General features: G+C 42.1%; 2 protein-coding genes and 1 pseudogene across 3 annotated transcripts in view; 2 read left to right on the forward strand and 1 right to left on the reverse strand.

The window, feature by feature from the left end:
• The window catches only part of SLC25A12 (solute carrier family 25 member 12), a 193,422-nt gene that overhangs the window by 122,418 nt on the left and 44,860 nt on the right, over positions 1–26,144 (reverse strand). The window lies entirely within an intron of this gene.
• On the forward strand, positions 5,914–6,156 carry LOC130019832 (uncharacterized; annotated as a pseudogene).
• The window catches only part of HAT1 (histone acetyltransferase 1), a 48,145-nt gene continuing 28,820 nt past the window's right edge, over positions 6,820–26,144 (forward strand). The window contains exons 1-4 of the mRNA XM_056110198.1: positions 6,820–6,888; positions 10,264–10,368; positions 21,419–21,494; positions 25,038–25,158. Of these exons, the coding sequence (XP_055966173.1) occupies positions 6,882–6,888; positions 10,264–10,368; positions 21,419–21,494; positions 25,038–25,158 (309 nt within the window). The 5' untranslated portion in view covers positions 6,820–6,881. The remainder of the gene's footprint in view (positions 6,889–10,263; positions 10,369–21,418; positions 21,495–25,037; positions 25,159–26,144) is intronic.

Genomic DNA, 26,144 nt, shown 5'->3' on the forward strand with positions numbered 1-26,144 from the left:
GACTTGGGAGAGGATTGGTAAAGTCTGCAATGAACACAAGCACAGTATGGACGCTCATGTCCCTCTAGCCCTGTGGTACAGCTGTCCAGCTGTGTCTGGACTTCACTTGTTCTGCAGTGTGGGAGCCATAGACTTGGGGAGCCATGGACTCACTCTGGAGCCAGGAATTGCTCTTTGCAGCAAAGTAGAGTCAATCCTGACCTCAACACCGATGTTCCTGGTCTGTTGCCTTGGTTTGCAGAAAAGAATTTCAGGGGGAGGAGAAACAGTGATGCAAGATTGCTTTCATTGAATGAAATTTATTTAAAAAGACATGAGTGGAGAGAGAGAAATACATATTCAAGAGAGAACATGGGCTTCTCCAAAAATAAAAAGAACCATTTTTTTTTATTATAAAATGTTAGGAACACATTAAAAAATTTTAACAAGATATTTTGGATGAAAGTTTCCATTTTCCAACTGGTTATTTTTAAATGGGACTTTTTTTTTCCCTAGGGACTGCAGAAATTGTACAGTAAGTAGGGTGCTTGCCTTGCAGGCAGCTGACCTGGGGTTCAACCTCCTGCAAAAAATGTGCCTGATCTCCACCAGTGGTCTTTTTGTGTTGCTGTTCTGAAATGTTTGATTCTTTTCATTTATTTTTCAATTTTTTTCAATTTTTTTATAGAATAACTGTGAGCTAGACCCTTACAAAGCTGTTCATGATTAGGTTTCACCCATCCCTCCACCAGTTCTCATTTCCCAGCACCAGTGTTCCCAGTTTCCTTCCCATCACCCGCCCCCACTGCATGTATCTATAGGAGTCACTTCTTTTCTTCTCTCTCTCTCTCTCTCTCTCTCTCTCTCTCTCTCTCTCTCTCTCTCTCTCCTTTTGGCCATTGTTCACCAGTGATCTCTGATACAGAGACAGCAATAAACCCTGAACCCTGACCAAGTGGAGCCAAATTTTTTTTAAATAATTTTTTTTTAATGTTCAGATTTTTTATGACTATACAAAATGAGACTAAAATCAGTATTGAAGTAAAAAGAGAATTTCACTTATATAGTACTGATCCTTAAGGGCAAAGCAGGGTGGAGGAGGAAATAAATAAACCTGAGAGTAAGCCTGAAAAAAGAAGGTAAGTGCAAGCTTAAAATTTTATATAATCAGTACAACAGTTACTCTGAATAAAAACCTTAAGTAAACATTAGTTAAGTGATTTTTTCCGGTCATATCAAATAAGAACTCAGGGATGAGGATAACATAGTTTCAGTCCCAGAAGAATTATCACTGAGAAGTAAATAAGCTTAAGAGTGGAGAAGGCGATGATTCATAATTATCACCTAGGAAGAGAGTTCAGAAGGTGAGGCGATCCCTCTGTGATAAGCAGAACTACTTCAGTGAGTGAACACAAAGGCCCAAGAGAGAGCAGACCTCAATAAGGCCAGCTGAACCGAAGGAGGAGAAGACTCTATGAAAGCTTCACATGGGGTGAGACGTGGTTCTGCTGTGGAAATAGCATGGGCAGCTTCCTGTTTGTCATACACACAGGGGAATAAGGATATAGGAGGTTATATCCACAGTGCCACTTATACAATACTTCTTTTTGGCTCCATAAGTGTACTCCAATTAGGGCCTGGATTTGCAGGGTGGCAGTTTATATGCAGTGCCTGAGTGTTTGGATGCTTAACTTACAAATAGAGAAGATGGTATAGAGGACAAATAGCAAGGCTTTAAAACGATTTTTCCTCTCTTGCTGCTGCAGCGACTAGGGATTACACACATGCCAGGCTGTGGAGCCTGCGCTTTCTTTGCTGTGGTGCTCCTTGGGGTAGCATAGCAGGTTGCAGTGTCTGAACTCTTGGACACAATGCTTGCCCTCTAGTTGCATGCTTGCCAGGCTCCGAGCTCTTAGTTGAAGCATACAAGTTATGGCTGTGGTGTGCCAGGGGTGATCACTGTAGTGCCCACACAGGTGCTTTGCTAGAGGGTGCAATTCCTGATTGTGTTGCTCATATTTCCTTGTAGTTGTGGTCACAACAGAAAAGTTACAACTGGGGCTGGAGATATAGTACTGTGGATAAGGTGCTTGCTTGCCTTGCACGGGGCAGACCTGGATCTGATCCCCAGCATCCCATACAGCCCTCTGAACCTGGGCAGGAGTGATTCCTGAACATTCCTGAACACAGTCAGGGCCAAGACTAAGCTCTGGGGGCTTGGAGAGATAGCACAGCGGGTAGGCCTTGCATGTGGCCGATCTGGGTTCAATTCCCAGCATCCCATATGGTCCCCTGAGCACTGCCAGAAGTAACTCCTGAGTGCAGAGCCAGGTGTAACCCCTGTACATCGCCAGGTGTGACACCCCCCCCAAAAAAAGTAAGCTCTGAACGTTGCTGGGTGTGACCAAAAACAACAACAACAAAAGTTACACCCTTTGTGGGGTGTTCACACAGCTGGTTTTGTGGTGTAGTTGGAAATTGCTTGTAGTATTGAGGATAATAGGCAGCACACAGGCCAGGCTCAAATTGCAGAATGATCTGAATTGTGATTGGCATATGTGGTGCATTGGGGATTTTTCTCTGGGGGAAGTTGGGGAGTGGCCACACTAAAGAATGTTCAGGAACCATACCTGGCTCTGTACTTGGAGTGGAGAAACATAGTCACAGTCACATACTAGGAAAACCCCTTAACCTTTCTCTCTGGCTCTCAGTACTATCTCTCTGGCTCCAGGGATTTAAACTCATGATGGTATTTGCAAAGACCCCTGTACTTTTCCTCTTGGAGCCTAGTAAAACTTTTTTTTTGCTTTTTTTTGTGGGGGGGGGGGGTAAGAGGGTGGGAGGGGGTGAGAGGGATCAACCACAATTATTTTCCATGCTCAGGGGTCACTCACTCCTGGCAGTATTGGGGGAACCATGTGGGATTGGCACAGATTGGGTCAGTTGCATGTAAGGTACTATCTCTGTCAACCCCCACCCCTGGCTTTTTTTTTTAAACAGTTCTATAAATAACAAATGACAAAAGGCAACAGAACCTGAGAACCAGTCTACCAATGATGCGGGTGTGGGCCCTATCTCTACAGGCTGGGAAGGGGGTGAGACACAGAGAGTATGGTGAAAAAAAGAGGACTTTCTGGTGAAGAGTGTGGCATTAGAATGCTGAATGTGGGGCTGGAACGATAGCACAGCGGGTAGGGCGTTTTCCTTTCACTCGGCCAACCCGGGGTTCGATTCCCAGCATCCCAAATGGTCCCCTGAGCACTATCAGGAGTAATTCCTGAGTGCATTGCCAGGAGTAACCCCTGTACATCGCCAGGTGTGGCCCAAAAAGAAAAAAAGGATGGAATACTGAACATGGGTTTGGACTCTTGCTTTGCACACAGCTAACCCAGATGCAATCCTCTCCCAGATGCAATCCCCTCAGTGCACATGGTCTCCCAGCACAGGCAGGAATGGGTCCTGCCACAGAACCAGGAATAAGTCCTAAGCAATGCAGGATGTGACCCCAAACACTAAATAATAATAATAGCAATAATAATAACAATAATAATAGAACAGAAGGCCTGTTTTGAATATTTTATACTAATGGGTTATGTGTGGCTTTGGTGCTATTTAGTATTTTTACATGCTCAAAGATGTTTTATTTATTTTATTTATATATATATATATTTTTAAATAGGGATTGTCTTCTGCAGAACTGGGAAATTCAGGACCACTGCTCAAGACTGCTTGGCCTGGAGGTGCTTGAACAAGACCAGACACCGTAGTTGGTGCTCTGGCACCACGAGGGCTATACCTGGGTGTGTGTGTGGCCACACAATCTCCTACACTGCAAGGGACTTTAATTAAATTAATTAATTAACTGGTTTATGGGTCACACCGGGCAACATTCAGGGGTTACTCCTGACTCTGTACTTAGGAATTATTCCTGGAGATGCTGGGGGGTGGGGGTGGGGGACTGGATCAGATCCTAGGCATCAAACCTGGGTTGACTGAGTGCAAGGCAAAGGCCCTACCCATTGTGCCTGAGGGCTCCAGTCCACATGGTGGTTTTTTGTTGTTGTTGTTGTTGTTGCTGTTTTAATTTTTTTTGAATCATAGTGAGATAGTTACAAGGTTATTTATGATTGGGCTTCAGTTATATAATGTCACAACACCCATCCCTTCCCTGCCTCTGTGGCAGGCACTTTCCTTCTCTCTCTCTCTCTCTCATCCTCTCTCTCCCCTCCCTCTCTCCCTCCCTCCTTTTGGCATTATGGTTTGCAATACAGACACTGAAAGGTAATTATGTATATCCCTTTACATACTTTCAACATTCAGTTTCTTGCCCAGCTTAATCATTTCTATTATTATCTTACTGGTCCCTTCTCTATCCTAACTGCCCTATCCCCCTCCCCCGGCACTCGATTCCCCCCCCTTCCCCCCCCCCCCCCACACTGTGCTAAGCTTCCAACCATTGACCAATGCCCCCCTTCCCCTCAGGGGTATTTTCTAAAGCAGAGAAACTGAGCAGTTTCCATTCTCAAGAGCAGTGAAGGGGTTGTACAAAAAGAGGAAGCTCCTTGTTTTAAGCAAAATTTGTGCTTCTTTGTTTGGATAATTGGTTTTAGTTTCTGAACCTGGTGGTATTCAGGGCTTGCTTCTAGCTCTTTGCTCTCCTGGAGTGGAAAGCAAGCACCTTACTCCAGCACTGTTTAATCTCTAGGCCCCCCACCCACAATGTGCTCTTGATTGTATTTCTACAAAGTCATTTAACCAAGTCTTAAACCAAGTCATGAACCAAGTCTTAGATACAGTAAGTTTTCTCCATGAAGGAAATTAACATTTTTTTACAAAAAGGAAAGTGGAAAACCAAAGACATGGGCTACAGAGTCAATTCTATGTTATTTGCTCTCAAACCTCATGCAAGAGTGAGATTCAGTCAGATACCTTCAGGGGTGCACAAGTGATCATCTAGAGTAGAAAATAGTTAAAATGAGTAGTTATTTTCTTGGTGGTGTTAAAATAATATTAGTATTTGATATAGGAATTAACAGTAATAAAAGCAGTTATATACACATTGATAAAAACTTTTTATGCATATGAATTCCACATATTAGCAGTATGACAATGATTCAAGCCTGATTTTTATGACAATGATGGCTAACCTGATTCCTAAAATTTACTTGAAAATTCCTCATTATATGTTACTCAGTTTACCTTAGTTTATCTTTAACTATATTTGAAAATAATATTAAGGACCAGGGAGATAGCTCAAGAGGCAGAGTACAGGTCTATTATGTATGTTTATCTTTGAGTTCCATGTATTGATCTCAGTTTTCTTACCATTATTATTACTTTTTTCCTTTTTTTTCGGTCACACCTAGCAATGTTTAGGGAGGTATCACTCCAGGCAGAGCTTGCCTGACCATAGTTGGGGGAAATCAAACCAGGGTCCAGCACATGCTAGGTTAAACCCTGCACTTTCTCCATCACAGGACCATAAATTCGTGTTTCATTCAACTGTAAGGAAAAAGGACCTAACCATACTCTCATTTCAGAACCTTATCCTGCTCTTCATGAGAGCCATTTCATTAGAAATGTAGGAATACTGGGCAGAGTATCTGGAGATCTGTACTGTCACATAGATGGTGGATTGTGAGCTTGGTTAGTTTCCATTTCTGGGCTTTCCTTTCCTTATGTCTAAAATGAGAGTATATTAGTTCTAGTCTATCATCCCAGAGATCCGTTTTAGCTCGAGGTCATCACTTTAAACCCTTTTAGCCAAATTTGTTAAGGCATTCTGAAGTGTAGATAACATTGTGCGTATATAGCAAAAGCGATTTCACCATTCAGGCAGTTTCAAGAGCTGCCAAAGAAGCCCTACAGACCACGAAAAGCAGCTTGAGACAGGCAGGATTTTATCAGGGCACTGGAGGTATCATTAGGCAACAATTTCGGTGCGCTATGTGGTTGCCTAGCAACCCTTAGAGTGAAAGGAAAGGACCTAAATACCTCACCGAATCATAAAACAAAAAGTAAAATACTGTTTTAAAAGTGTTGATGCAATGTCAACATTGCACTGTAGCCACGGTGATAGCCACTGGACCATGTGGTTATCTATCAGTAAGAGAATGCAGCCGCAATATTGTTTGCAGATAGAGTGGTTTCTGCTGGACACTAAGGACTGCTATAAATTAAAAAAAAAAAAGTGTTGACATCGTGGGCTAAAGAGATAGTACAGCAAGTAGGGCGTCTGCCTAGCAAGCATCTGACCCAGGTTCGATTCCTGAGACCCCACTAAAAGCAATTGCTGAATGCAGAGCTAGCTATGTCCTGAGCACCACCGGGTGTGGCCCCCAAACAAAACACCAAAAAAGTAGAAACCAACAACAACGAAAGGGTTTCGCAACTGAACACAGTCCCTTTATTTTAGCCGGAGTCAGGTGTTCAGAGCTAAGGGTTCAGACCAGAGGGAAAGTTTACTTCCCACCTGTCTCCAAAACACGGTTGGGGGGAGGGGAGGGGCAGGCAGGGGACGGTTAGAAAACAGCCCAACGCGGTCTATAATATTCGTAACATCCAAATTGACACCGAAGAAAACTCCCCAGGTCCGGCTCGGCGTCTCAAAACAGAGGAAACCCCTTTCGCGGCCTCCTCCCACCCGCCCGGGCCTGCCCGTTGGCGGCGGGGCCCCGCAGCCGCCGAGGCTCTGCAGACGCCCGAGCGTTTCCCCGGCGGCGTGAGCCCCGCCTCCCCCGGTGCTTCCGCCAACCCCGCGCCTCGAGAATCCCTCCCTCTCATTGGCCCACGCCCCGGCAGGGGCGGGAAGGGAAATGCGTCAGCTCGTGCGCTCACTTCCGGCCAGGGAACGCGCGGGTTGATTCGTCCTTCCTCCAGCCGCGGGTGCTCGCAGCTCGGAAATGGCGGGTAAGTTCCCGGGAAAAGTTTACCGAGGGGAGGGGGCGGGCAGGTGTGGGAAAGAATGTCGAGACGGTGGTGACAGTGCCCGTCTAGAACTTTGGGGCTCCGAGCCGGGTTCCAGACGGCCCACCTCGCCTGGCCGGCGCGGACACTCGCCGTCCAGCTCGCTGTCCGGCCGTCTCGCGGTGGGCGCCCCCGCCCCCAACCGCTGCGTTTTCGGCGCCTCCCGGCGAGGAGCTCGGCCCCTGCCCGACGAGGTGGGGGGTCGAAGGGGACCCCCCCCCCGGAGACGGCGTAGCTGTGGGGCGCATTCGGGTGCTGGAGGGCTCGGAGGCGGGTTTCCCTGAGGCGTCCTTTTGCGACCCCCTTCCCACCCCCCGCCTCCCGTTCCCGCCGGCTGGTTTTAAGGCTCGGGTCCTCCTCCCCCGGGACTCCCTCCGCCTCCCGCGACCTGCCGCCCCGCCGGCTCCCGGGGCACTCCCACTCCTCGGCGCGTCTTCTGTCTAAGGTTGTTTTTCCCGCCTCCCCCCACCCCCACCCCCACCCCCCAGCTTCTGATGCCCCGAAGATTTCTTTGGGAAAAAGATTTCACTTGAACCCTTCCTTCATCTAAACTTCACTCTTCGAGTATGTCTGCTCTTAATTTTTCTTGAGTGCCCCCCAATTCTGCCTTCTATTTTATTTTTAAATGGGGAGGGCAGTCTCCACAGTTTGTGACATTTTCATCATTTAATCCTTGTTGTTATTTCGTAACGTCTGTTATGAAGGGGTGTGGATATATGATTTCCACCCCCCCCACACACACATACACACCCCCAATTATATTGGTTTCCCAAGTCAGGGATAGTTTTTATCTTCTCCTAGTGTCCTTTTGTACTTGCTGCGCCACATTTAAAAAAAAATTTCATTAAAAAAAATTTTTTTTTTGACTGGATGGGCTGCTGGATACAGAAGCTGTAGTATGAGCTCTTACAGATGTTGAAGGGAAGGGCTTTTTAATCACAAACTCAAGGATCATGGGGGACATCAGTACCATATAGGAGTGAAATAAGTATTTAAGGTGTATAGATTTTAAAATTGTATCTAAAGTTCCTGGGTACCTCCCCAGCAACTGAAATTTTCATATTGGATACATCTAAATTTTCAAATATGAAATCGGGCTGATGTTTGAAAGCATTGTGATTAAGCTCATGAGTGATTTCAGAAGTTACACGTTTGTCAAAGTGGATTTTATTATTTCAACTTTATAAATTAGGCTCTGAGATATCAAGTATTGTGCTCAAGTATATGGTGAAGTCTGTATTTCAGTCCAAGAATTCTAAGTCCCTATCATCCATCTCCATGGTCTCAAGTGTTTTTCCCTTTCTCTGTGTTTTAACCATCTCCTGAAATTTATGACATATATTATGGAATTTTACCCCTTCTTTTGTTTCTGATTATGCCTCCCCTCCAAATTTTTACAACATTTATGTTCATTTTATCAGGATATTGTCACCCTTGCTTGAAAGTTTCCCAGGGTAATGATTTCTTCCATTGTACTGAAAATATTTGGTCATTCTGGTAGTTTATACTTGATGATTTCATGCACATACAGTAAACAAAAATTAATGCAGTGAAATGTCCCATCCCAAATCCACTGTCCCCACTGTACTCTCTACTCCCGCACCCCATTTCTTCTTTTCTATCCTAGAAATAACCATGATTCTAACTTCTTGTTTCTCCCTTCTGCAATAATCTATTATCAGGGGTGGGATATCTTGGGATATTTTCCTACTTTGTTGTTTATCACAGTGGGAGAGTACACATCTATTTGCAGTGTTGTTTGCACATGTCCTTGCTAGGAATCATGTTCTTCTTTTCCAAAATTATGGTTTAGGGCCAGAGTGTTGGTACAGTGGGTAGGGTGCTTGCCTCGCACATGGCTGACCCAGGACCTACACCCTATATGGTTGCCCAAACCCACCAGGAGTGATCCCTGAGCAGATCTCAGAGTAAACCCTGAGCATCACCAGATGCGGCCCAGAAGCAAACAAAAATTATTATAGTTTAGGTCATATCTTTATAATAATGTTAACATTTAATGATTTTGATTAATTTAACACAGTTGCTACTGCTCCAGATAAATACCAGGTCACACTGTTTACTTTTGGTTCTCACATCAATTCACTGGGGGTCACGCCTATCCACAGTGCTTCCATACTTTTTCGTGGGGAGAAGGAGGGCTCAGTGTTGGGCTACCTGTCTTGCTGTCTTGTTGGCTTATTCCAGAGACTGTTCAGGAATCACTCCTGCTGAGGCGTGGGAGACCGTATGTGATATCGTGGATCAAATCCAGGTCCACCACAGGCAAGGCAAGTGCTTTACCCACTATTCTGTCAGTCCTTGCCTACATATCTAGTTGCAGTACACATTAGAAGTTGTATGCTTACACACACTTGGCTGTGTGCACTGGAAATCCTGGACTGCAGAAGTATTGGAACTGTTCTAGTGCATGTGAGTGGTTCCTTGTCTTGAATTTAAGACCTCATTCTTGCAAGGCAGCATTTTTGCCACTGAGCCATCCTTGGATACCTCCAGTGATGATTTTTAAGTCTATATGGAAGCACTCTAGGTAGAATTTATCCAGATTTGGAAATAAAATGCTATTATAATTATCACTAGATATGGCGTTTTGTTTCTTAGTGCAGTAGAGGTGTCCTTTCCATATTCTAAAAAAGATTACTTAGTTGGGCTAGATGACTAGAACAGTAGGTAGGGCATTTTCCTTGCATGCAGCCAACCTGTGTTTGATCCTTGGTACCACATATGATTACCTGAGTGCCACCAAGAGTGGTCTCTGAACATTGAGCCAGCAGTCACTGTGTGTGGCCAAAAAGGCTATTTAGTTACTATGTTGAAGTAGATAATTTATACTAGGATTAAATGAGAATGTTGGTGGTATCTCATGTTAATTTTTAGATTAATTTGTGTGAAGTAAGCTTAGTCATAAGTCTTGTCTCAAAAATGAAGGTTTTTATATTTCATTTAGAGGTAGTCATACACTCTGAAGACTAGTATACAGTAGTTTATAGCGAGACCTATAGTTTTTGTTGTTGTTTTGGGGTCATATTTGGCAGTGCTCCGATCTTACTCTTGGGTTTTTGCTCAGGGATCCTGCCTGGCGTTGCTTAGCGACCATATGCAGTGTCAGAGATCGAACCACAATCGCTTCATACAAAGCAAGTGCCTTAGACCCTAGACTATCTCTCTGACTCTGAGGCCAGTACTTTTATGTTCACCTAGCCTGTTTTAAATCTTTGTATTATTTCACTTCTAATGACCCTATTTGTAGGTTTGACTATTTGAACTACTTTCAACTAATTTTGAAATATTTTCTTCAAGGATTTGGTGCTATGGAGAAATTTTTGGTTGAATACAAGAGTGCAGTGGAGAAGAAACTGGCAGAATACAAATGTAACACCAATACAGCAATTGAACTAAAGTTAGGTATGTATGCCATTTCTGAATAATACTATATATGTACTGAGTGTATAATTAATCTCTTAAAATTAAATTTAAATTTTATATAAGAATGATTATTTAAGTACATTATTGCCTGCATTTATAAATCACATTCAATTATGTCAGTGAGTAGATAGATATCTTTGAGAAATGACAGTTTATACTCGGGAGTATAATATAGCAAAAAGTGACCGAAAAATGATCACAATCTCTTAAAAATAATTTTCTTCTAGAAGTCTCACAATGAAGATTTACTAGTGCCTGCTCGACCAAATCGATGAACTACAGTACTACTCTTTTACTAATAAAAATAATGGACAGTACGTTTGGGGGAAGAATTGAGGAACACCTTGTTCCCCCAATGTAAAGTGATGCAACTACTTTGGAAAAATTTAATAGGGTGTTAAGAAGTTAAAAATAAATTTTCTATATAACCCATTGAAATCTACTCCTAGGTTAAAAAAAAAATCACAAATATATTTTCTCTGTATATGTCTTTTGTTTTTTTTTTTTTTTCCTTTTCCTCTTTGGGTCACACCCAGCGAGGCTCAGGGATTACTCCTCGCTCTACACTCAGGAATCAGTCCTGGTGGTGCTCGGGGAACCATATGGAATGCCAGGGATCGAACCCGGGTCTGCTGTGTGCCAGGCAAACGCTTTACCCATTGTACTATTGCTCAGGCATGGTCTCTGTATACATCTTCGTGCACACACGCAAATGAGTGTGGGATTTCTTTGGGAGTTAGTGGCAGGATTTTCTCTTCTATCTGTGAATGATTCAAAAACAATTAAAAACAGATTTTATCCATGTCTCACTCCTTTAAAACCTCAGCAATCACTTCATGGTGGTACTTAAGGATGCCAGGGATTGAACCCAGTTTGGTTGTGTGCAAGTCAGATGTCCTACCCGCCGTATTATTGCTCCAGTCCCTAACAACCAGTTTTCAAAGGATTAAGACATGTCTAGTATCTGTTGTGTTATTTTTGGAACATTCACAAACTCAGAAAAAAGTTGAATGTATGAATACAAAGACCTTTGTCCAATTCAACTTCTAGTTGCTAAGTTGATATAACCATATAACATACTTTTTTTGAGGGGGGGGGCTTGGTTTGAGCCACACTTGCTTGTACTCAGGTGCTCTTCCTGTTTCTGAGCTCAGAAGTGACCCCTGGATGACAATGGGTCATCAGTGACTCCTGGCTATGTGTGGTGCCTGGATTAAGCCAAGGTTGGGGCTGAAGTGACTGCAAGGCAAGCTTTACTCTCTGTACTATCTGGCTCCCAACAGATGCTTTTAATCTATATTTTCTATGAACAAGACTATTATTCTATATAAGCATATTACAACCGTCAAAATTCAGATATCACCATTTGATTCTCAGACTCTAAAGTTTCCCAGTTGTCCCCAAATGGTCTAAATAGCTGAAGTTTATAATCAAGGCTCAAAATTGGTTTTTGTCTTTTTTTTTAGACTAGAAACAGTTCGTGTGTGTGTGTGAGTGTGTGTATGTGTGTTTTCCAGGTGTGCTGAAATATTTGCCATGCATCACTATCAGTTTAAGGGGTGGGGCATGACAGTTCGATTTATATATAAATAGTTTGCGAATGATTGTCATAGTACTCTAACATTCATGATCTTACATAAAGTAAAAGGAAAACAACATTGAAAAGAAAATGTCAGGGGCTGGAGTGATAGCACAGCGGGTAGGGTGTTTGCCTTACATGCGGCCTGGCCCGGGTTCGATTCCCAGCATCCCATATGGTCCCTTGAGTGTGGCCAGCAGTAATTCCAGAGTGCATGAATCGGGAGTAACCCCTGTGCATCGCTGGGTGTGACCCAAAAAGAAAAAAAAAAGAAAATGTCAGTCTTTTCTTGACTTGCTTGACCTTGACATTTTTGAAATTACAGACCTGTTATTTTGTAGACTGTCTCTCACTTTGGGTTTGATGTTTTTGGCTTTTTCAAGTTATATGTCCTTGTAAGGTGTATCACAGAAGTGATACTCAGGTCTTATTGCACCCTATCAGTTTTTCATCAAACTTCCAATTTTGTACTTATTTTCTATTTACTTAATAGATTAGTCCCTGTTACCTTTTTTTTTTTTTTTAATTTTGGTGCTCATATTATCCCTAACTTGGACAGTGGAAGCCCACTTGAAGTAAGAAACTTCTGTTTGTTTTGGGGCCACATCTGGTGGTGCTCAGGGCTTCTTTCTGCTTCTTTGCTCAGGGATCACTCCTGGTGGGCTTAGAGAACTGTCTGGGGTGTCAGGGACTAACCTTGGGCCAATCAAGTGCAAGGAGGCTCAAGTGCAAGGCAAGCCAAGCCCCAAGCTAGCATCTTATATATGTTCTCGTCATTGATTGTTTAATAATTTGATTACTTTCTGGATCATAGTATTCTTTTCTTATCTGTCTTCAGTCATTTCTACAAAAATTCTTGGTTTTTTTAGCCTCCTTCCCCCATGTATTTTGAAGCCAAGAGCGTAGGTGAATTCTTTATTCCTCTAACATTTATGAGAGCAGACCCCACTTAGTAGAACTTTCTTAATTCCTTCTCATGAAATCCCCTCTCCCTGCAGAGTGATTACTGTTCTGATTCCTTCCACTAAAATTAGTTCTGCCTATTTCAGAACTTTAAGTAAATGTAGTTTATATATATATATATATATATATATATATTCTGAGACTGGCTTATTTCAATCTGCATTATGTTTCTGAGGTACATCTTATTGCCTGTAGCAGTCATTTTTTTTATTCCTGAATATTCCATTTCAGATAAATTGTTCAGTTTTTTTTTTGCAAGTGCTTTTAAGAAAATTAAAGTATTGAATAATTGTAATTACCAAGTTAGTCATGATTACACTAATCCCTTCACCAGTGTCCATTTCCCTCCAGCAGTGTTCCCAGTTTCCTTTCTGCCCCACAACCTGAATCATTCACGGGTCACGGGTCACGGGTCACGGGCCTCCCGTTGTTCATCGATTTGCTTGAGTGGGCCCAGTAACGTCTCCATCATGAGACTTGTTACTGTGTTTGGCATATCGAATACGTCACAGGTAGTTTGCCAGGCTTTGCCGTGTGGGCTGTACTATCTCTCTGGCTCTCCAGTTGCAATCACTTCACTTTCTTATGACCATTTGGTATTGTCATTTTAAGATAATTTAGGCGTTCTATTGGTGTGTAGTACTCTCTCATTTTGGTTTAAAGTTTATATTTTTGTGGTGCCAAGGATCACATCCAGGGACTCACACGGGTGAGGCATGCATGCCATTTGCTGCTTAACTCTGTTTCTGCCCCCTTGTTTTGTTTTTAACATTGCCTTACCCTGAGAACTAATGTTAATAAACGTTTTTTCCACTGCTTATTGATCATTAGTGAATTTCCTTTTGTGCTTGTCTGCCTAAGTTTTTTGCCATTTTAAAATTCATTTTTCTTTTAATGTTTTCTGGGTGTTCTTTATATATTGTGGATGTGATTCCTTTGTGTTCATTCATATTTTATTTTATTTTTTTGCTTTTTGGGTCACACCTGGCGATGCACAGGGGTTACTTCTGGCTCTGCACTCAGGAGTTACTCTTGGCGGTGCTCAGGGGACCATATGGGATGCTGGGAATTGAACCCAGGTCGGCTGTGTGCAAGGCAAACACCCTATCCGCTGTGCTATCACTCCAGCCCCTCATTCATATTTTAATGTTTGGTAAGCAGATGTTTTTAGTTTTTTTTTTTTTTTAATTTTTTTAATTTATTTATTGAATCACTGTGGGAAAGGTTACAAAGCTTTCAGGTTTATGTCTCAGTCATGCAAATATCAAACACATTTCCCTTTACCAATACTTATTTTTTACCATGAAGAACCCCAATAAAACCCCACCCCCCACCCCTCCCCGTCCCTGTGAGGCAGATGAATTCTAGTTAACACTCTATCTGCTTTGATTAGATTCATTGTTTCAATAAAAGATTCACCACTATTATTTAGAGTTTACCCCGCCCCCAAATCAGACATGCTGAAAAAGCATTGTGAAGTGATTAGCTTTCTAAGGCTGGGTTCAAGAATTAAATGTTGGTTTTGGGTTTCTGCTCTTTTACCTATTGACCCTGGAAGTATTTCTACTGAAAGTCAGATAGTTAAGAAATTGGTTTCTGTGTTCTGGAGTCGTGGCCGTGCTGGAGAGCCGCTCGCGGGGGGGCAACCGGTGGCCTCGGTAGGGCGTGAAGGGCGGAGCGAAACGCCCCCCTTCCCATGAGGTTCTAGTCGCCCCCACACTCGCGGCTCATACCTGCTGTCCACAAGGCTCCCATGTGGCCGCCATCTTTCTTTCCAGAGAGGAGAGGGTGAATGGGGCAACACCCTTTCCCCTCCGGCAGACTTGATGGCCTGGATCAATGCATAGTCCGTTCACTTTTCTGCTGGGTTCTGCATTAAGTCCTTGTGCTTCTAGGGCCGTGGCCGTGCTGGAGAGCCGCTCGCGGGGGGCAACTGGTGACCTCGGTAGGGCGTGAAGGACGGACCAGAACGCCCCCCTTCCCATGAGGTTTTAGTCGCCCCCACACCCCCGGCTCATACCTGCTGTCCAAAAGGCTCCCATGTGGCCGCCATCTTTCTTTCCAGAGGGAGGAGGGTGGAAGGGAGCAACACCCTTTCCCCTCTGGGCAGAAATGATTGCCTGGATTAACGCATAGTCCTTTCACTTTTCTGCTCCAAGCTGCTGGGTTCTGCATTAGGTCATTGTGCTTCTGGGGCTGTGGCCGTGCTGGAGAGCCGCTCGTGGGGGCAACAGGTGGCCTCGGTAGGGCGTGAAGGGCAGACGGAAATGCCCCCCTTCCCATGCGGTTTTAGTCGCCCCCACACTCGCGGCTCATACCTGCTGTCCACAAGGCTCCCATGTGGCCGCCATCTTTCTTTCCAGAGAGGAGAGGGCGAATGGGGCAACACCCTTTCCCCTCCGGCAGACTTGATGGCCTGGATCAATGCATAGTCCGTTCACTTTTCTGCTCCAAGCTGCTGGGTTCTGCATTAAGTCCTTGTGCTTCTGGGGCCGTGGCTGTGCTGGAGAGCCGCTCGTGGGGGGCAACTGGTGACCTCGGTAGGGCGTGAAGGACGGACCAGAACGCCCCCCTTCCCATGAGGTTTTAGTTGTTTTTAGTTTTTATGAAACTCAGTCTATTAATTTTTTTTCCATTTATGTTTTTGCTGGTTCTTAAAATCTTTCCCTGTACAAGGAAATCATGGGAGACCTATCTCTCCATATTAAAATATATATATATTTATATTCCTATCTTCATATATGTGCATATATATAAACATAAATTTTTTTATTTTGGTAAATTGTTTTTTAACAGTTAGGTCTATGACTCATCTCCTATGATTTGTTTATGGTCTGAGAATTTACAGAGCTGGTTGGGGCTGGTAGAGCCTTCCGCATTACTGTTTTTCACTCATCAAGCTTGAAGGGCTTCTTTTTGTCTTACCCATTCGGTTTTGCTGTGCTGAGGGTGAATCTTTGTGGTTAGACCTCCCTGGGAATCTCTGAAGGATTAAACTGGAAGTTGTTCTTTTCTTTCTCTACCATCTTCTCCCAGTGACAGGAAGTATAACTGTGAACAGTGTGAGATTTGATGAGCTGTTGCAAGGCTGTGCATCAGTAGGATGGGCCCATTGATATGGCAGAGATCTGGTTGGGGAACTGCTGAGACCTACCTGGAAAGGAGGAGGAACCCTCCTCTTGTTCAGGAAATACTCCCAGAGATGTCAACTGGGAGATTATTCTCACCTGAAGAGGTGATGGAGCAAGCAGATCAGGAGATGTGAAGAGGTGTTTTTGTTTTATTTTTTCGTGGAGCTGGTTTTTATGGTCCGTTGATCCTGGTTTTTATGCTTTTACATGTTCTTGCCTCATAGTGCACTGAATAGGAGCTTTCTTAAAATGTTGGATGAAAGTAGTGTAGATTCCCAGTTTAAGTAGGAAAATACTGAGCTTTTTATTAACTATGATATAGCTATAGATATTTTGTATATATTTTTGGAAATGTATTGAGATCTTGTATTGCTGAGAAGCTCAGAGTAATTTTCAGCAATTCTCAGACCCAAAGGTACCAATTAGCCAATTGGTCCTGTACGGGGGCAGATGTGGTGCTGAGGATCTAACCCAAAGCTTTACATTAATGAAACGATCCATATTCCTTGCCCCTTCATATATACTTTATCAGATTGAGGAAGTTTCTATTTCTTTTTTTGTTTCTTTGGGGGTTTTTTTGGGGGGAGGGGGTCACAACCAGTTCTGCCCAGGGCTTGCTTTGGCTCTGTGCTCAGGATCACTCCTGGTTACTATATGGGATGCTGGAGATCAAAATGGGTTAGCCCCATGCAAGACAAGTGCCCTACCTGCTCCTCTGTTCTCTCTTCAGCACCTCTGTTTCTGCTTAGTAAGGTTTTTCTTTTTGTTTTTTTGGGGGGGATTTTGAGCTATACTTGACAGTGCTCTGGACTTACTCCTTACTGCTCTGTACTCAGAGGTCACTCCTGGTAGTGCTCAGGGACCCATATGGGGCACCAGGGATAGAAGCTGGGTCGGCCTTGTGCAAGGCAAGTGCCCTACTCACTGTACTATCTCTCCAGTCCCTGTTTGGTAAGAATTTTTATCATCAATCATAGTTGCATTCTGATTACTCTTTTCTTATTCCATTGAGAGGATCATGTTTTTTGTTTTATTCTGCTAATGGGGTTAACTATATTGAGGGTTATTTAATCACTCTTCAGTGTCAGTATAGTTTCCTTATCTGGAGTATTTTGTCAAAGATTATTGCATCTTTCTTCAAGAGCGTGATTTTTCACATGTTTTGGTTTGATTTGTTTTTGCTTTGAGATCACATTGATAGTGCTCAAGATTTACTGCTGACTCTGCTCAGAAATCACTTGTGACAGATTCAGGCAACTATAAGTGGTATTAGGAATCAAACCCTTGTTTGCCACATGCAAGTCAAATGCTCTAACCACTATACTTTCTTTAGCCCTTATAAAGATATTTTTAAAATAAAACTTGCATTATTCCTAATTTAAATATTTGATAGAATTTACCAGTGAAGCTTGAGTTTTCTATCTAAGAGTATTTTCTAAACACTCATGTGTTTATACTTTTCCCCTTTCCCTTTTTCTTGCTTTGATAATAGGGAATTGCACGTATTGGTTATAATGCTCAGACGTTTGGTTGTGGAGCTTGCTGGAGGACACACTTATGGTGCTTTCACTCATAACTTGCTGTGGATTGCATACTCTTATATAAGGCACTCGATACATTTTGGTTGGGGTGCTCTAAATATGTCTTTTTGGGGGGGTCACACCCGATGATGCATAGGGTTTACTCTTGGCTTTGCACTCAGGAATTACTCCTGGCAGTTCTCAGGGGACCATGTGGGACGCTGGGAATCGAACCCAGGTCTCCTGCGTGCAGGACAAACGCCTTACCCGCTGTACTATCACTCCAGCCCCAACTCAAGTACATGCTTTTTTTTTTTTTTTTTTTAGTGAAACACCATGAGGTACATTCTTGTCGGAGAGTTTGTGCAGGTTCTGTTTCCTAAGTGAAAGTAGCAAGGTCTTTAGGAGAGAATATGAGTGTATAGAATGATATGGGCAACTCAGGGAAATAATCATGATCTGCAAAGGGTTGAGTGGATTGAAAACTGTTGTATGAGAGTCAGTACTGAGGGCCTACTTCAAGTTAGGTCATCTACGTTCTGAGGCCAGGGTGCAGCAAATAGTGAGCATATAGATATGATTGGAGTTGGGGTATTTGCAAGCTAATAGTACAAAAATTGGAGCAGAACATTTATGAGTGTTTGTGAAGGAGTAATAATGTTGGCCATGGATTTTCATAGTGGAAAGGGAGGATACAAAGAAGAGGAGGGGTTGGGGAAGATAGCAAACAGGCTAGAGAAGTGCTATGCATCCAGGGCCCCAGGACTGTGCTTGATCTCCTGACATCAGCATAGTTCTCTGAGCTGCAGCATTAGGAGCAACTCTGACAACTGAACCAAGGAGTAGCCCCCAGCACTGGTAGGTGTGGACCCAGAACAGAGACAAAAAGAAGGGGATGGAGAATGATACTGTATTAACTGCAGCATAAGTTTCTTGTCAGAGATTGAAAAATTGTTAGAATAGGGGCATCACCAGAGAGCTGAAAAGAGGTATTTATGAGATTGTATGAAGTAGATTTTTTCCCTTTTGATTATTATTATGGTTTAGTTAACATGGTTGCAATAGTAGTAGTTTTTGGTTTTGGGTCACACCCCACTGTGCTCAGGACTTGCTCCAGGCTCTGTACATAGGAATCACTCCTGATGCTACTTGGGGGACTGTAGAGATGCCTGGGATTTTTTTTTTTTAGTGAAACACCATGAGGTATAGTTGTAGACTTACAAGTTGTTGTGCTTGGGTTTCAGTTATACAATGATCAAGTCCCCATCCCACCACCAGTGCCTATTCTCCACCCCCACCAATCCCAGTATCCCTCCCACCCCCCATCCCCCATCCCACCCTGCCTCTGTGGCAGGGCACTCCCTTTTGTTCTCTCTCTCCTTTTGGGTGCTGCGGTCTGCAGAAGAGACATTGGGTGGCAATCATGTTCGGTCTATAGACTACTTTCAGCAGAGATGCCTGGGATTTAACCCGGATTGGCCACGAGCAAGGCAAATGCTCTCTCTGTCTTCTGTACTGTTGCTCTCATCCCTATTTCTTTTATATTGAGGTCACAGTGTCCTTTCACATAACTGAACTTTTTCCTGTCACCACATATTTTTCATATTTCATACAGAATTTAATACAGAATTCCTTATGTCATGTAAGAATTCTCTTTCATGACATTTAGATAGCTTATTCTCCTTCACTGACATAAGTGCATTGTCAATTCTTAAAAAAATACCCAGTGTTTATGTTATCCAGCAGAGTTCATCCTTTGCTCAGGTTTGTATATACTATGTATATGCCATATTAATCCAGCCTTAAACCCAGTACTTATTTACCAGCTCAGTAACCTTGAACAGATTAGTCTTACTTGCAAAATTCTTAATCTATAAAATGAAGGTAATAATGACTCTACCATCTATATCTTTTATGAGTTAACTACAATATTAGTTTTATTCTCTAATGAGTTAAGCTGGCTTGCTCTCAACTGCAATAATTTTTGTAAAATTCTTAGCAAGCTGTTTAGCACACAATAAACATTTAAGTGTCAATGTTCACTGTCATTTTGTGTGTTCTTTCTCTTAACAGTACATCTAATGTACTGTTCAGATCCATACAACATTTTTTACACAAAAGCTTATATACAAATGTTTATAAGAACATGATTCAGGGCCTGAACTACATAGTACAGAAGATTGAGCACTTGCCTTGCACACGGCCTGCCCGGGTTCTATCCTCAGCACCCAATATATTCCCCTGAGCCTGTCAGGAGTAGTCCCTGTATGAAGAGCCAGGAGTAAGCCCTGAGCACTGCAGGGCATGACCTCTTCTGCCCTCCTCCCCCAAAAAGAGCATGATTGATGATGTCGTTTTGTTTTGGGGACCACACCCAGCAGTGTTCAGGGCTTACTCTGGCTCTGCATTCAGGAATCACTTCTGGTGAGGCTAAGGCAACAGTATGGGGTCCTGGGGGTTGAACCCAGGTCAGCTGTGTGCAAGACAAGCACCCTACTTGCTGTCCTGCGCACACTCTCTAGTTCCCTTCACGTTTTTAGTGATATATGGATAAACAACATATGGTATATCATGCAGTAGGATATTATTTGGCCATAGTGAAATACAGTACTGGTAGATATTACTACATGAGTAAACCTTGAGAACATACTAAGTAAAAGAAACAGACACACAAACAAATCACATATTAAATGATTTCCAGAGTAGACATATATTGCAATCTGATCTAATTTCTTCCATAGTAATTGGTACTCTTATCTAAGTATTCAATTTTGTTTTGAAAATAGGAAATTACTATTATCTGTTACCTATGACTAACCTTCATTCTTTTTACCTTTAGCAACAATTATTACTTTCTTATATATATACTTAATGCTTTTAAGTTCTTGGAGGGTGGGGTGAGGGGGTTGTGTTGCACTGGTGATGCACCGGGTTTACTTCTGCCTCTGCACTCAGAAATTACTCCTGGAAGTACTTGAGACCATATGAGGTGCCAGGGATTGAACCTGGGTAGGCTGCGTGCAAGGCAGATACTCTGCCCACTATACTATCCCCTGAACCTTCCTTTTTTTTTTTCCTTGGTTTTTGGGTCACACCCGGCGATGCACCCAGGTTACTCCTGGCTCATGCATTCAGGAATTACTCCTGTCGGGGACCATATGGGATGCTGGGAATCAAACCTGCATCGGCCGCCTGCAAGGCAAACGCCCTAACCTACACTGTGGTACTGCTCCAGCCCCTGTTTTTGTTTTTTCTTTTTTAAACTACAGTCAGCTCATAAGTTGTTCTTAGAATGTTTTCTATAGTTCTTAGAATGTTTCCTATCACACTATTTTTTGTTTACTTGACTGTAGCTTTTCTTTGTCTTTTTTTGTTTCACTGTTTGTATTTTGTATAGCATATAAAGAAATTGAATTAGATGCTTCATATCTGCTTTTCTGATACTTAGAATGAGATGTTTTGTTTTTTTGGGGGCCACACCCAGTAATGCTCAGGGTTTATTCCTGGCTCCGTACTGAGGAATCATTCTTGGCAGGCTCAGGGGACCATATGGGATGAAAGGGATCAAACCCAGGTCAGCCATGAGCCAGGCAAGTACCATTCCTGCTGTACTATCACTTTGGTCCTTCTTAGATTGAGTTTTGATGCTAAAGCACTCAAAGTGATAGTCTCGTTTTCTTTGTGCACTGGTCTCATGAGAATCCAGTGTAATTCATATAATAGAAATATGATATTTTTAAAAGGCTGTATCTTAGTTACAGTGAAATTTTTCAAATGGAAATACTGATCACTTTTAATATCTTTAATCTTTTTATATTTTTTATTCTTTTAAACAGTTCGTTTTCCTGAAGATCTTGAGAATGACATTAGAACTTTCTTTCCTGAATATACCCATCAACTCTTTGGGGATGAGTAAGTAATTTAGTAAGATGTTTGCCAAACTAGAGTGTCCCCTCACTTCCAGAAAATTTATTCTTTTTTCCTTTAAGATTTAGAAATCAGAATTTATTTTCTATACTATTATTTTTTGTGTAATTTATTAAAAATATATTAGGGGGCCTTTTTGATATAACTCCAACTTATTAATGTTAGCTCTGTTGATGAATTTAATTCTTGTTTATTCTCACAGTGGTTTTAATGATGCTATTAGCATTTGCAACTTTATACAGTGGTAGATGTAATTGCATAAGGATGTATGAGTGACTGAAGTTCAGATTGAGGCAGTCAGACTGTAGGATCCATATTCATTACTGCTACTTTTTTCTTCATATACATTTGCTGTACTACTTCTAATGCAATTATATGTTCGAAATCTTGAAAGCTCGTATTGTTATTCTATGACAAATTTAAATAGAAAGTAAATAGAAATGTTCTGGAATATTCAGTGCTGTGCCTTTATTCCTTCTATCTTTGTTACATTAGTAAAGTAGATACCATTCTAGTTTCAAGTTTGCAGAAAGTTATTAGTGGTTGGTTCTATTTGCTCTGAACATTCTAATATAAATACACTGATTTGTGGAATCATTTGAGAGTAGGTGGCAGGTGCATCTTGCTTCCTTACTCCTAAGTTCTTTAATACATACTTTGCTAAGAACAGCAACAGTGATATAATTATCAAGAAATTATGACATGAATACAAAAAGTTAACACGTCAGATTTTGCCAGTTGATTCTCAATAGTTCTTTTATAATTTTTCCCTATGTTTGATCCAATATAGAATCACATTGCACTTAGTTATTGTATCTTCTTAATTTCCTTTAATTAGAATCTAATGTTTTTTTGTTTTCTCTTTGTATTTTGTATAGCATATAAAGAAATTGAAACAGATGCATCATACCTGCTTTTCTGATACTTCAGCCTTTGATTTTCATGACACTTAGATTTTTGTGGCGTACAAAATATACTCACAAGCTTTGTAAACCTTCATATTGGATTAGTTTGATAGTTATTTTTAAATTCAGATAATGGATATTTTGGTTGTTCTATGACAGAACTTGTGTGTGTCTTTGTCGGGGTGTCACATTAAACAATTGATGATGTGAATTTGGTCCTGTTGCTGACCACTATGTTTAGAAGTGACTGCCAGCTTTCTCCTCTGTAGGGGGTCACATTTTTCCCTTTGTAATTTATATGTAATCTGAAAATACCTAAGACTGCAAATAATCTGTTTCCCATCAAACTTTTACCCCAGTAGTTTATTTGGTTTGTTTTTGGGCCACACCCAGAGATGGTCAGCATCACTCCTAGCACTGCAACTTAGGAATTACTCTTGGAAGTGCTCAGGCGACCCAGGTCTTTCTCGTGCAAGACGAAGGCCCTTCCCACTGTATTATCTTTTTAGCCCCTCACCCAGTAGTTTTTAATTATTGATTTTGGCCAGAATTAGTGTTTCACTATCATGAGAAAATGGTGATTTTCTGTTCATGACTGTTATATTTGTTAGTTAGCTTTTACTACTAGCAAGAACCTCTATTTTTCCTCTTCACATTTCTTTGTTCAGGATTGAAGGATTCTTTTTCAACTTTTTGGGTTATATAATCTGGGGGCCACCAAGTTAGAGGTCAAGGGGCACCAGGTCCCTAAGTCTGATTCCCAGTACCACATTACCCATTGAGCATCACTTGCTGCAGCCCTAGTAGCACCAGAGCAGCATGGCCTCCTCAGGTTCTACCACTGAACCATCCAGCCTAGTCAGCCAAGGAGTACCCATAGTGTCTACTGGGACCCTGTGAGCACTGTTTGAGGGACCCTCCTCTTGGCAAAAATATTACTTTGTTTTTCAAAGTCACTCAACTCAGTCTGGCCTTTCCTTTAGATATAAATATTATCATCACTTGTGAAGTACTATTTTCTATAGAGTAAAATGTTCTAGATTCATCTTGTACATTCTCTACCAGATCTATAGTTAGCCATTTTCCCAGAGAATTCTAGTTGTTATGGGAAAAGGTTTTCAGATGTAGGAATTAGTGGATATAAAGCATTGTATTTATTTTCTTTAATGTGTTTTTGTTTGATTTGATTTGGGTGGAGTTGCCCACTTCTGAGAATTCTTAGCCAGCCCTGCTGCTGGTTCAGTTCTAAAGCCCAAGGATGCAGTGCTGCTTGGGCCCTGTGATGCTGGGAGCCACATATGGTGGTTATAGCTTACTTTTGGAGAAACTGCACTCACAGGTCACTCATGGCAGGGCTTGGGGAACCATAATGGGGTGCTGAGAATTGAACATAGATCAGCTGTGTGAAAGGTGAGTGTTTTATGTGCTGTTAGTTACTCTAGTTGTTTATGACATTTCTAGTTCTTAATGACATTTGTGTCATCAATTTGATGACATTTTTATCACTCCCTCCTAAATACCAGTAATTAACTTTCCCACTAGCCCTAGGCAATCATTAACCTACTTTCTATCTTTGTAGATTCACCCATTCTGTACCCTTTTTTTGTTATTGCTGTTTTGGTGCCACATTCAGGGATGTTCAGGAACCTACTCCTGGCAGTGCCCAGGGAACCATATGGGATGCTGGGGACTGAACCCATTTGTTGGCCACGCTCAAAGCAAATGCTCTATCCACTGTACTATTGCTCTAGCCTTTATTCTGGGTATTTTAGAATTTGTTTTTTTTTTTTTTTGACGATCTTTTAAGCTGAAAAGGAATAACAAGGCATAGATAGATAGTAGGGTAATATAGCAGCAGAGACTGAGACATAGTAGGGTGTTTGCCTAGCATGCTCCTGGCTAAGTTTGATTCCCAGTACCTCATTGACCCTGAGCATTGCCAAATATAGACATGGAGACACTGAGCACTGTTGGATTTGTTACCCTAATATCCCCCTCTCTGCCGAGATGGTGTCTGTATCCCCAGAACCACAGCACCCAGACTGACTAAGTCCCCAGGCCTCCTGAGTGCCACTTGATTGTCCCCCCCACTCCCTTCATAACCTAAAAAAGTACAGCAGTAGCTTCAGATTTGCTTTCTGATTCCGTATAGAGCTTTTAATTATACATAGGTGCTGTCATCACTTTGAGCAGCTCTGGATGTTGATATGAGAAGCAAGTGAGAGGCGACTGAAGGCTGCTTCTTATTTTCTTACCTTGGTAGATCTCAGTTTTACATTACTTGTCTCTGATTTGAAATACATTCCAGTAGTAATGATAGTAAGAGTTGTAGTAAATGTATTTATTGAGTCATGGTAGTAAGTAAATATAAGTGTTACCTTTACCTGTATTAACTTGCTCATTTAATAAAACACTGAGGTAGGTGTTATTATTTACCTTATTTTGTAAATGAAGAACAGATGAGATGTGACAGCTCTTGTAGATCTTTATTTTAAATATTAAAGGATAGTTTAAAATCTTAAAATTACAAGTTAAATTGTTTATATGTCAGATAAAACTTTATAATGATTTTGCAAAGATTCAGTTTGAGGTCTTAGATTACTACTGTTTTTTCCCCTTGTAGTGAAACTGCTTTTGGTTACAAGGGTCTGAAGATCCTGTTATATTATATTGCTGGCAGCCTGTCAACTATGTTCCGTGTTGAATATGCATCTAAAGTTGATGAAAACTTTGACTGTGTAGAGGTAAGAACATAAATTTATTTCTTTCTTTATTTATTTATTTGCATTTTGGGTCACGCCCAGTGATGCACAGGGGTTACTCCTGGCTCTGCACTCAGGAATTACCCCTGGCGGTGCTCAGGAGACCATATGGGATGCTGGGAATCGAACCCGGGTCGGCCGCGTGCAAGGCAAACGCCCTACCCGCTGTGTTGTTGCACACACCCCCGAACATAAATTTATTTTAAATTTTGACTTCCCAGTGGGTGTAAGATAGCTTTTAAATGGTAAAAGTATGATAAAGTAGAGAATTTTGTAGTTGCTTTAAAACCAGGTATTCAGTCTTAAGTTATGGAGTTGGAGTTGTCTTTTTGAGTGAAACTTCTCCATAAAAACTTTCTATTTTTTTTTTTGCTTTTTGGGTGGGGGTTTGGGGAGCTGGGAGGTACACCTGGCAATATTGAGGGGTTACTCCTGCCTCTGCACTTAGGAACTACTCCCTGCAATGCTCGGGGACCATATGGAACATTAGGGACTGAACCTGGGTTGGCTTGTGCAAGGTAAACACCCTTGCTGCTGTACTTTGGGTCCTGCTCAGGCCCTAAAACTAAATTTTTAGAGTTAGAGTCTTTTTGCTTTTTCCCTTATAGTGGGGTAGCATGGTTGGGTCACACACAGCTCAGCAGACTTACTCCTGGCTCTGTGCTTATGGAATCATTCCTGATGATGCTCAGGAGACCTGATGGTGCTGGGGATTGAACAAGTTGGCCTTGTGCAAGGCAAGCACTTTAACCTCTGTACTCTCTTCTGGCCAAACATTTCTTTTTTTTTTTCTTTTGCTTTTTGCATCACACCTGGCGATGCACAGGGGTTACTCCTGGATTATGCACTCAGGAATTACTCCTGGTGGTGCTTGGGGGACCATATGGGATGCTGGGAATTGAACCCAGGTCAGCCGTGTGCAAGGCAAACGCCCTACCTGCTGTACTATCGCTCCAGCCCCCTGGCCC

The sequence above is a fragment of the Sorex fumeus genome, unplaced genomic scaffold, assembly GCF_029834395.1.
Source record: "Sorex fumeus unplaced genomic scaffold, SorFum_2.1 ptg000009l, whole genome shotgun sequence".
NCBI lineage: Eukaryota > Metazoa > Chordata > Mammalia > Eulipotyphla > Soricidae > Sorex > Sorex fumeus.